We start from the raw sequence: 10351 nt of genomic DNA, 5'->3' as shown, positions 1-10351 counted from the left end.
GTGGTGAGCCAGAACTCCAGTGGGCTAATTTGACCTGTTGGGGCATACTAACACAATGGACTGTTTTGGTCTCTGTATGCTAATTAAATTAAATTGATAAATTACATTAAAACAGCTAAATGCATGTGTTTGGTACCACTGCACTGCTCAAATTAACTCAGATTATATTAATTGTCTTGTGAAATCAGAGCACATTGCAAAGCCACCATGTGTCAATGTTTGATATGTAGCTCCTGAAAGTAGATACACCCCAGAAGAGGTACTTTGCCTCTGAAAAGTATTAAACCATTCCCCCAGGTGGCTATGCAGCAGCAACCTGTGCTGCTGAGTACATGCCAGCCATGGCAGACTTCCTCAAGCAGCACAGCCTGTCAGATGACCAGAGGATCTCTGTGCTGGAGGGGCTGTCTGGTGTCTGCTATGTCCACTTGACCAACCAGAAGCAGGCCCACTCAATAGGCCTCTACGCCACACTACAGGTAGCCTAGAGAAAGGTTATTCAACACTTACCCTGAGGTCCAGAGCCTGCTGGTTCTGTTCTGATAATTCATTGCACCCAGCTGGTGTCCCAGGTCTAAAGCAGTCCTTGATTAGAGAGGAACAATTAAATGCAGTGACATTGTGGTAGAGTTGGCATTTAAAGGGCCTGGAGGTTAGAGCAGCAGGTAGGGACAGCAGTTACCTCTGGCTATAGATGGTCACCTGCCATTGTGGCCTTGAGCAAGGCACTGAAGCCATAAAATATAATTTTTGCATAAAATTCCAAGCCAAAAATTGGTCTGACAATTTAGTACGCAATCTTCACCTACAGGAGCTGATGGACCCCACCTGCCCACTGTCTCTATCCACCAAGGCTAAAATGTGGAGCTGCTACTTGCTCAACATCCTGTGTTGTAACAACATCCCAGTTATACGCACCTTGGTGGGGTCACAGAGCCTGAGGCTGACCCTAGAGGCTCTGGAGGGACAGGACTGGTACGGCTGGCCGAAGAACTACGCCAGGGAACTGCTCTGCATGCTAGGGTTTTGGGCACCACAGGTTGTTACAGCACTAGGTGCAGGACAGGTTACAGTGCAAAACTATGGCTCTTAAGCAAACTCATTTCTGATGCCTTTGTTTGAGGTCAGGTTTAAACATAGGCCAACCGATGTCACTATTCTTTTGGAAGTTTGAGAAATTAAAAGGAAATTCGTAAAAAAAAATGTTTATTTCACAGAAGTCCAGAAGCATATGTACAGAGCGCATTAAAACAGCACTATAATGAACATCTCAAACATAGGTTAGCACAAATAGATTTAAACAGCAAAGATAAAACAAGGGAAACTTCCATTTTCATAAATCAGGTGGTAAGCTGTTGTGGTTTATCAAAGTAAACATCTTATGCAAATAAGATCTTTAGATGTAAGCAGAGAAAATATATAAAGCAACTACAGGCATCAGTGACAGAATGGCAAGTCCATAACATAGTCCAGACATCTCCCAAAGTTGAGTTTCACCAGTGCACTGGAGTTCTGTCACTCAATCATCCTCTGAGGGTTCATCTTCCTGTTGTTCTGTGACATCAGCCTTGGGTGTGAAATCACTGCTGGTACATTGGTCATCAGATTCATCTAGCGCTTTCAACTCATCTTCGGTACCAAGGGTGATCTCTCTCAAGTCATCCAGACTTTCCGGACTCTTTCCAGTCAACCTCTGAGGAGACAGAATCAGCTTTGAACATCACAAGTGACCTTAAGTTTAAAAGCATCCAGCAAAGAGACAAATACCCCTTTATGTTGCATCAATTTCCCACTAGTTACCTCTATCATGTCAGCCATGTGATGTATGTGCTGGGCCAGCTCCTGAAGCTCATCATTCTCAGTCTTCAGCTGGGCTATCTGCTCATCCTTGGCATCAATGTCTTTGTGCAACTAATCAAACAAGGTGAAAGTCAGTTTGAGAAATTGACAGTTTCAGGCTTCACCATCAGCTAAAAAGGTCATTTCAGAGCCAACTAGCTTAAGTCAACGGCACTATATACAAACAACCTGGGATCAAAATGCCACAAGAATGTGAAAAACAGACATCTCTGAAACAGACTAACACCCACTGTGACAGAGAAAGATTTTGACAAATTGCACCGTGGGACAGGGACAAGTTGATGGCTACACATTAGTCAGTTTTCATCAGTGATTAACTCACTTTCTCATTCTCCTGGAGAACGCTGTAGAGTGCTTTTCGTCTCTCCTCAGCTACCTCCTTCCAATAAGAGGAGGGAGGGGTTTCTGAAACAGAGGGGGTAGACCATTTCAATTGAACAACCATTAGAGATCAATGAGAGAATGTAGATTTCATTCTATGGGATTAAAAGTACGACATTGTACATTTAGCCAAAATAAACCCAGTCCATTTGTGAAACATGGATGTGATAAATGGGATTAGGATCGTGGCCAGCCATAAAACAGTTCATGCTTACAATTCTTTGAATACAAACATACCTTTGACCATTAGTTCATAGGCCTCCTTGGTAACGCCATCAGGTAGATCATCATTTTCTGTGTTTATAGATTTGACAGCAACTTCAGCCTTCATCCTCTTTGAGCCCTTCCCTTGTTCCACGTTCCACTGTTTTCTTTTGGGAACCACCTTTCCTGTCTAACAAAAACTAAGAATTACTTGATCAGCACATCAGTTGTTGGTAGACCATTTACCAATTAAAATGACAGCTGTGCCACAGGTTGCAAAACAGTTGGGAAGAAACATGCAATGTCGATTCCGTGGCACATGATTAATGAACTGACAATGTCTACTCCAAAATTAAGTTTTTCAATTTAAATTCTACAAAATTCTAGCAACCAATAGAAAGTAATGTATATGGGGACACAGTCATCCCAGCACTGCAGATTTAGCTGGAGACAGTTGTTTTTAGGGCTGAGCCCAATTAGGCGACTGGCCGATTGTTTGGTCTGTTGGTCGACCAGGTGCACATACCTCAGTGAACTAATCCATTGCAGAGGCCTGGACTAAAAGCAAATTTATGCTTGATTTGAAAATGTGATCAGAGACTCCATATAGAGGGTGTGACAATTGCAGAGCACCAAAAATATAAAGCTCTGTAACACATTGCTCAAAATGTAATAATGCGGAAGGCTCTGTCTAGTGCCACATTGATATGACTGGTTAACAGTAGGTGGGGTGGTACATCCTATATAAACAAACTCATTTCCTTGACAACAGCTCTGCGAAGTAGTATGAATGTCCCAACTTCTGCTCCAGCAATATCACCGTAAATGCACTTCACTCCAGAATTGGAAAGCTGCCGTTACCGTCAATATTACTCACCAACAGGACCTCAAACTGTAATATCCTATGCTTCACGGAATTGTGGCTGAATTACAACATGGATATTCAGCTAGCAGGATACACTTACCACCACACAGATGCGGGCACCAAGACCGCACTAAGTCAGCTGTATGAAGAAATAAGCAAACAGGAAACCACTCACCCAGAGGTGGCGCTCCTAGTGGCCGGAGACTTAAATGCAGGGAAACTTAAATCAGTTCCACCAAATCTTTATCAACATGTTAAATGTGCAACCAGAGGGATTTTTTTTATAGATCACCTGTACTCCACACAAAGACACGTGCGTACAAATCTCTCCCTCGCCCTCCATTTGGTAAATCCGACCACAACTCTATCCTCCTAATTCCTGCTAACAAGCAAAAATTAAAGCAGGAAGCACCAGTGACTCGGTCCATAAAAAAGTGGTCAGAGAGCAGATGCTAAACTACAGGACTGCTTTGCTAGCAGACTGGAACATGTTCCGGGATTCTTCCGATGACATTGAGGAGTACACCACATCAGTCACTGGCTTTTATCAATAAGTGCATTGAGGACATCGTACCCACAGTGACTGTACGTACATACCCCAAACCAGAAGCCATGATTACAGGCAACATTCACACTGAGCTAAAGGGTAGAGCAGCCGCTTTCAAAGCGCGAGACTCTAACCCGGAAGCTTACAAGAAATCCTGCTATTCCCTGCGACGAACCATCAAACAGGCAAAGAGTCAATACAGGGCTAAGATTGAGTCATACTACACCGGCTCTGATGCTCGTCTATGTGGCAGGGCTTGAAAACTATTACAGACTACAAAAGGGAAGCACAGCTGTGAGCTGCCCTGTGACAAGAGCCTATCAGAAGAGCTAAATCAGTTCTATGCTTGCGTCGAGGCAAGCAACACTGTGGCATGCATGAGAGCATCAGCTGTTCCGGACGACTGTGTGATCACGCTCTCCGTAGCCGACGTGAGTAAGACCTTTAAAAAGGTCAACATACATAAGGCTGCGGGGCCAGACGGATTACCAGGACGTGTGTTCCGGGCATGTGCTGACCAACTGGCAGCTGAGTCGAATACATGTGTCAAGCAGACCACCATAGTCCCTGTGCCCAAGAACACAAAGGCAACCTGCCTAAATGACTACAGACCTGTAGCACTCATGTCCATAGCCATGAAGTGCTTTGAAAGGCTGGTAATGGCTCACATCAACACCATTATCCCAGAAACCCTAGACGCACTCCAATTTGCATACCGCCCAAACAGATGATGCAATCTCTATTGCACTCCACACTGCCCTTTCCCACCTGGACAAAAGGAACACCCATGTGAGAATGCTGTTCATTGACCACAGCTCTGTATTCAACACCATTGTACCCTCAAAGCTCATCACCAAGCTAAGGATCCTGGGACTAAACACCTCCCTCTGCAACTGGTTCCTGGACTTCCTGACAGGCTGCCCCCAGGTGGTCAGGGTAGGTAGCAACACATCTGCCATGCTGAGCCTCAACACTGAACTCCACAGGGGTGTGTGCTCAGTCCCCTCCTGTTTATCCACAACTGCATGGCCAGGCACGACTCCAACACCATCATTAAGTTTGCTGACGACACAGTGGTAGGCCTGATCACCATCAACGACGAGAGCCTATAGGGAGGAGGTCAGAGACCTGGCTGGGTGGTGCCAGAATAACAACCTATCCCTCAACGTAAACAAGACTAAGGAGTTATTGTGGACTACAGGAAAAGGAGCACATCCCCATTTCCATCGACGTGGCTGTAGTGGAGCAGGTTGAGAGCTTCAAATTCCTTGGTGTCCACATCAGCAACACACTAGATTGGTCCAAACACACCAAGACAGTCGTGAAGAGGGCACGACAAAGCCTATTCCCCCCCAGGAAACTAAAAGGATTTGGCATGGGTCCTGTGATCCTCAAAAGGTTCTACAGCTGCAACAGCATCCTGCTAAAAGGATAGACTGGTTGCATCACTGCCTGGTACGGCATCACTGCCTCACTGCCTGGTACGGCAATTGCTCGGGGGTAGTCAATTTGATTTATTTCACCTTTATTTAACCAGGTAGGCAAGTTGAGATCAAGTTCTCATTTACAATTGTGACCTGGCCAGGATAAAGCAAAGCAGTTCGACACAAACAACGACAGTTACATATGGAGTAAAACAAACATACAGTCAATAATACAGTATAAACAAGTCTATATACGATGTGAGCAAATGAGGTGAGATAAGGGAGGTAAAGGCAAAAAAGGGAACAAATACAGCCCAGTACATCACAAACTGCCTGCCATCCAGGACCTCTACATCTGGCGGTGTCAGAGGAAGGCCCGAAAAATTGTCAAAGACCCCAGCCAGACTGTTCTCTCTTCTACCGCATGGCAAGCGGTACCAGATTGCCAAGTCTAGGACAGAAAGGCTTCTCAACAGTTTTTACCCTCAAGCCATAAGACTCCTGAACAGGTAACCAAATGGTTATTTTGGACTATTTGCATTGTGTGCCCCCTCCCAACCCCTCTTTTACGCTGCTGCTACTCTGTTTATCTTATATGCATAGTCACCAACTATACATTCATGTACATACTACCTAATTGGCCTGACCAACCAGTGCTCCCGCACATTGGCTAACCGGGCTCTCTTTTTAACGCTCCTGCTACTCGCTGTTCATCATATATGCATAGTCACTTTAAAGATACCTACATGTACATACTACCTCAATAAGCCTGACTAACAGGTGTCTGTATATAGCTTTGCCACTCTTTTTTCAAATGTATTTTTACTGTTGTTTTATTTCCTTACCTACACACTTTCTTTCCGCACCATTGGTTAGAGTTTCATTTCATTGTAAGGTCTACTACACCTGTTGTATTCGGCGCACGTGACAAATAAACTTGGATTTGAACTAATATGACCAGCAGTACATTTACCATGTATTCATTTCATTTTTAATCTCCAATGTTAGGTTATGGTCATTTATTTTAATGCAGTCAATATTATTTACAGTCTTCCTGTTCTCAATGTCAGAGTGGCTACAATGCTTGCAGTCCAAATCCTACACTACCCTTGTGAGAAACGGTTACTTTAATTCCACTTACAAGTCGTGTCAATTTAGTTATCGTGTTTTGTTTGGAGCACCCCTGTCAATGTTAATAAGGATGCGCACGCATAGAAGTAGGCCTACACGCTGCCTGCATGCAAATGTAAGCATAAATTTGGGGGATCTGATTGGCTTAACGCACCACCATTAATGACCTTTGGAGCTTCTCAAACTAATGCTTTCACCTCAAAAAGCAAAAATAAAATTAAAAAAATCTGGTTTACATCCATTGAGATTCACAATAGTTCCTCAATGAACTTGAAAAATAATTCCAGCGTGCTGCCTTTCCACAACCCCAAAGGGTCATAAAACAGGCTTCTAATCCATGCTGGACTTGGACTGAAATACTCAGCTCCTGTGAGCTCCTACCCAATTGCTGCTTCTTATCCCTTGTGCAAATAGCCTACAGCTGTGTCCTGAGCTCAATGGCACTGGAACCGGAGGGCCTAGAATATGTTATTTTTTATGTTGCAAGTTCACTAGCACATTGCAGGCAAGTCCCCAAATTAATATGACCTTTCAAGTTCGTTGCTGACAGGCCATGTGTAGCCAATGTGATTTATAGGATGTTTTTTTAAAAATCAGGATATTTTCAACCTGCAACATGGGCTATTTTTACATAGTTGGCAATGGCAATAGAAGTTAACTTTAGGTTTGTGTCATTTAGATAGAATTGCCAATACCCACATGACAATGATTGAGATATGAAGACAAATTAAATTAAACTATTATAACGCATAGCTGGCTCGATAGAGCGGTAGAAGTGGTAAGAAGTTGGCAGGGTTAGAGGGAAATTTATAAATCAGAGGGGATTGGAAATTACGCAAACAAAGACAATGGTAGAAGATGCTATATTAACACTGCCTGCCCCCCCCCCCCCCCCCAAAATACACCGATTTGTGCGACAGTCCCCAGGACATACCAGCATTCCTCTGCCAAGGTTCTTATTGACTGCAGCTTGCTGGAGGACTTGCAGAGTTGTCCTTGTAGGTCCCATGTCTTGAATGGACCCACCAAAAAAGCTCTGAAATAAAACATGAAGACGAACACATTTAAAGTTTAATCCAGTAGTTGGATAATTGTTGAATTGTTACACAAAAAGCCTGTGCTCATGTGATTCTATACAAAACCAGTCAGAAGTGTTACACCCCTCTCTGTGAAAAACCATTAAGGTACAACATTGGTGGGAAACAAACAACCCCCTCCCTGACCTCAACAGTGAGCACATTCAGCATTTACCTGGATATAGTGCCATTCAACAAACCCTACTCTGGCTACACTGTCACTTTTGGGATTGCAAATAAGTGAAGTGTCTGAACGGCCCTTCGTCTCACGTGAAGGCAGACCCGGGTTCAAATAACATTTTTAAATCACATGCTGTGTTTGAACTTTGTTGCAATGGAACCAATAGAAGATCCTAAACAATCCAATCCCCCCCCATCACCCAGTCTCCCTGGCACTCCAGGCAGGCTAGAGCAAATTTCCAATAGTATTTGAACCCATGTCTGGTAACCAGAGGTGTGGACATGAGTCACATGACTTGGACTCAAGTCACAAATATGATGACTTGCAACTCAACTTTGACACCAATGACTTGTGACCTAACTTGGACTTGAGCCTTTTGACCTGACACCCTCCAAGCACAGATAGTAAAATATATATATAAATAAAGTGTGCAGCACATCAACTCTTTATTGAACAGATTACAGTTTGAGTCGGACAGCAGCCAATCAAATTGTGCCAGCTGAGAAAAAGTTGTGTGGCAGTGTAGAGGAATGTCGGCACGTGAATTCAGATGGAGCCCTTGGAAAGATGATACCCCAAATTATTATTTTTTGGGTATAAAGACTACGCTATATCAACAAACAAAAAAAAGATTGCAAAAATTAGACGGAGGCGCAACAACTTCCAGCTTTGTTCGACATTTGAAGAGGCACAAAAGAACGGTAAGTCGTGGCTAATATAGCCGACAGCTATATCATTTAAATCTTTGCTAGTGTAGCATGTAGGCTAACGTAACGTTAAATCAATGAGTATCCACAGTCAGTCAATGTGGAAACGCAACTCAATCTTGGGTGCAATGTTCACAACTGGCGAGGCAGTTGGCAGCCTAAATCCTGCCCGATGTTACTGCTGTTCCTAAAACCATTGACATATGTTAGCCTACGGTAACCACACAGAGGGTGTGTGTGTGTATGTGTGTTAAGGATGGGCGATTGTGTAGGGGGGGGGGGGTCTCATGGCTACCCATGCATTTCCATGGAAGTTTATTTGGAAAGTAATAAATATTTAAAAGCATTCATGATTAGCGTAAATGTAATACACCAACTAATACTCATTTTGTGAAGAGCACATGACTAGTTCAGGACTTTCCTGTCTTGACTTGGGAATTGAGTGCTAAGACTTGAGACTTATAAAAACAATGACTTGGTCCCACCTCTGCTTGTAACTGACCAGATTGCACAGGCAGGTGCAATTTTCCCCAGGTCATCATCTTACAGGCTGCAATTTTCCCCAGGTCATCATCTTACCCGCTGACATTAACCAGGTAATTACTGTGGGAACTTGTCTTAAAAACGAATTATGGGAAACTACAAGTTAGTGAGTATGCAAACACTAACCCTAACAATAGTAACAGGCACGAGGTAGAGTCATGAATTTCAAAACGTTGAGTTCCAATTCTGGATGTGCATGAAGGATCTGTGGGTTAAAACCACTTCAGTTAACTTGCTGAATTGTAATGGTTCGCCTCGTTGCACATAATACTTCGTAAATTAACTTGACACTACAGTAGTCTGCTACAAAACACACCGATATTTTAGCACTAGACTGGGGATTGGCATATATTATTTCCTTACCTTTATGTTCGCAGAGGCTTTATTCCCAGGTTTCATTTTCCTAATGGACATTTTGACAAGACCTGGTGAGAAAGGGACACTGTAAATCCTAAAAGGTAATTTACAACTCGAAAAAAGTGACTTAAGAATGATAAATTAAATCGTTAAAAATGTAGCCAAGAACGTGTGATTCTGGAATAGCGTTCTCTAGTTGTCACAGTCTAACAGACTTCCCATCTCGCCGGAGGAAAAAAACCGCCAAAAATGGCTGGCAATTTACAGCCACAGACAAAAGCAGAAAGTTTACCAGGATCTTCGGTATGCGGCCAGGTTAAGTAATAACTGTCTACATAGTTAACATTATCAATGTCTTGCTCCAAAGATACTAACGCGAACCAAATGAGCTAGTTAGTAAAATAGAAAGGATCAAAATCATAAACCAAACCGGCTAAAACAAGTAACTAGCTGGCATGAGCTAACACAGTACTGGCTAACATTCATTTTGTCACAAAAAAGGCGCTATCATTCGTGTAATACACTTATTGACTTGGGCGTATTTGACCGGACAGAAATTCGACTTTTTATATTACCATATAATAACGTAACTCACAGTTTTGGCAGCTTTCCGGGAGTGGGATCAGATTGGTTTACTTCTTTATTTCTCGGAAGTCACTTTCCTTTCTCGCCAACTCGCGCCAGGAGCTTAAATGTCCTCTTAATCACGTGACGTGATGCTACTTCTGGATTTTTGTCACTCTTTCAAAATAAGAGTTGTCATCCGTTCTCGTTCTGTCCAGTAAACTAAATTAATTATGAAGGTAAAATGCTAGAAAGTATGCACAGTTATCAACAATCAATATATCTTAGTTAATTATCAAACATGCGTTTCTAAAAGTGAAAATAATTAAGTGATATTTGTTTACATTTTATTTTGTACGTTTTAAAGGTAGACAGCGATATGACACAGATCAGGGCCTCCGGAAGAGGAAAATTGAGTCCATAGAGAAAGCAAGTAAAAGATGAGTGTCAGGGATGGGGTGGTAGTATTATCATAAGGAGACGTGTACTTGGAAAACAGAGGAGGAATGGA

General features: G+C 42.9%; 1 protein-coding gene across 1 annotated transcript; it reads right to left on the bottom strand.

Annotated features, from left to right (window-relative positions):
• Positions 1-1189: 1189 nt before the first annotated feature.
• Positions 1190-9999, bottom strand: gmnn (geminin DNA replication inhibitor). The gene is made up of 7 exons (XM_020505155.2): positions 9872-9999; positions 9283-9344; positions 7347-7448; positions 2479-2635; positions 2183-2265; positions 1801-1911; positions 1190-1693 (listed from the first exon to the last, which is right to left on the bottom strand). Exons 2-7 carry the CDS (start codon positions 9331-9333, stop codon positions 1520-1522), a joined length of 678 nt encoding a protein of 225 aa, XP_020360744.1. The 5' UTR covers positions 9334-9344; positions 9872-9999; the 3' UTR covers positions 1190-1519.
• Positions 10000-10351: the final 352 nt, after the last annotated feature.

This window comes from Oncorhynchus kisutch, linkage group LG17 (assembly GCF_002021735.2).
Source record: "Oncorhynchus kisutch isolate 150728-3 linkage group LG17, Okis_V2, whole genome shotgun sequence".
In the NCBI taxonomy this organism is placed as follows: Eukaryota; Metazoa; Chordata; class Actinopteri; order Salmoniformes; family Salmonidae; genus Oncorhynchus; species Oncorhynchus kisutch.
Note: the sequence above shows the minus strand (reverse complement) of the source record. Positions and strands in the feature narration are given on the sequence as shown.

What these genes read in the sequence shown, in the direction of transcription:
- gmnn (XM_020505155.2), bottom strand. Translation starts at nt 9,333, where the DNA reads ATGTCCATTAGGAAAATGAAACCTGGGAATAAAGCCTCTGCGAACATA. An exon ending in TTCTCCAGGAGAATGAGAAA is followed by an intron (nt 1,912 to 2,182) that starts GTGAGTTAATCA and finishes TTGTTTGATTAG; the next exon opens with TTGCACAAAGACATTGATGC. An exon ending in ACATGGCTGACATGATAGAG is followed by an intron (nt 1,694 to 1,800) that starts GTAACTAGTGGG and finishes CTGTCTCCTCAG; the next exon opens with AGGTTGACTGGAAAGAGTCC.